Source organism: Bison bison, unplaced genomic scaffold, assembly GCF_000754665.1.
Source record: "Bison bison bison isolate TAMUID 2011002044 unplaced genomic scaffold, Bison_UMD1.0 scf7180017864376, whole genome shotgun sequence".
NCBI lineage: Eukaryota > Metazoa > Chordata > Mammalia > Artiodactyla > Bovidae > Bison > Bison bison.
The window spans coordinates 15,497,720-15,498,279 of record NW_011494948.1 but is presented as its reverse complement, the minus strand read 5'-3'; the positions used below and the strand labels follow the sequence as shown (position 1 = coordinate 15,498,279).

At 51.1% G+C, this 560-nt stretch overlaps 1 protein-coding gene across 1 annotated transcript in view; it reads left to right on the top strand.

Moving 5' to 3' along the window:
- Nucleotides 1-560, top strand: part of SMC1A (structural maintenance of chromosomes 1A) — a 41,459-nt gene that overhangs the window by 15,935 nt on the left and 24,964 nt on the right. The window contains exon 19 of the mRNA XM_010857102.1: nt 1-148. Within this exon, the coding sequence (XP_010855404.1) occupies nt 1-148 (148 nt within the window). The remainder of the gene's footprint in view (nt 149-560) is intronic.

The following is a 560-nucleotide window of genomic DNA, read 5'->3' as shown; positions in this document are numbered from 1 at the left end:
GACCCATTTACAGAAGGAAGTGACAGCCATTGAGACCAAGCTTGAACAGAAGCGCAGTGACCGCCACAACCTGCTACAGGCCTGTAAGATGCAGGACATCAAGTTGCCACTGTCTAAGGGCACCATGGATGATATCAGTCAGGAAGAGGTGAGTATCATGGCTGGTGGTGGGTGTGGGCAGTGAACAACATAACCAAAGATGGAGGATGAAGGTGGCCAGGGAGGGCAGGTGAGAGAGAGAAGGATGGTGGGTGAGGGTGGTGAGTGGCAAAAGGAGGGATGCTGAGGAGATGAGGCAGGGTGAGGCTGTGAAGACAGGTAAGGTGAAAGGTAATAGCCTTGATGTGAGAGGGCAGTTTTGGGGGTAGGGTGTATGTTAGTAGGTGGAGAGGGAGGTAAGCCAGGAGAAGAGGAAATCATTCATGAATCTCAGGGACCTGAGCTAAGATAGTTCCAGCAGATTATGGATATTGGGTGTTATTCAGTCACTCAGTCATGTCCAACTCTTTGCAACCCTATGGACTGCAGCATGCCAGGCTTCACTGTCCTTCACTGTCTCC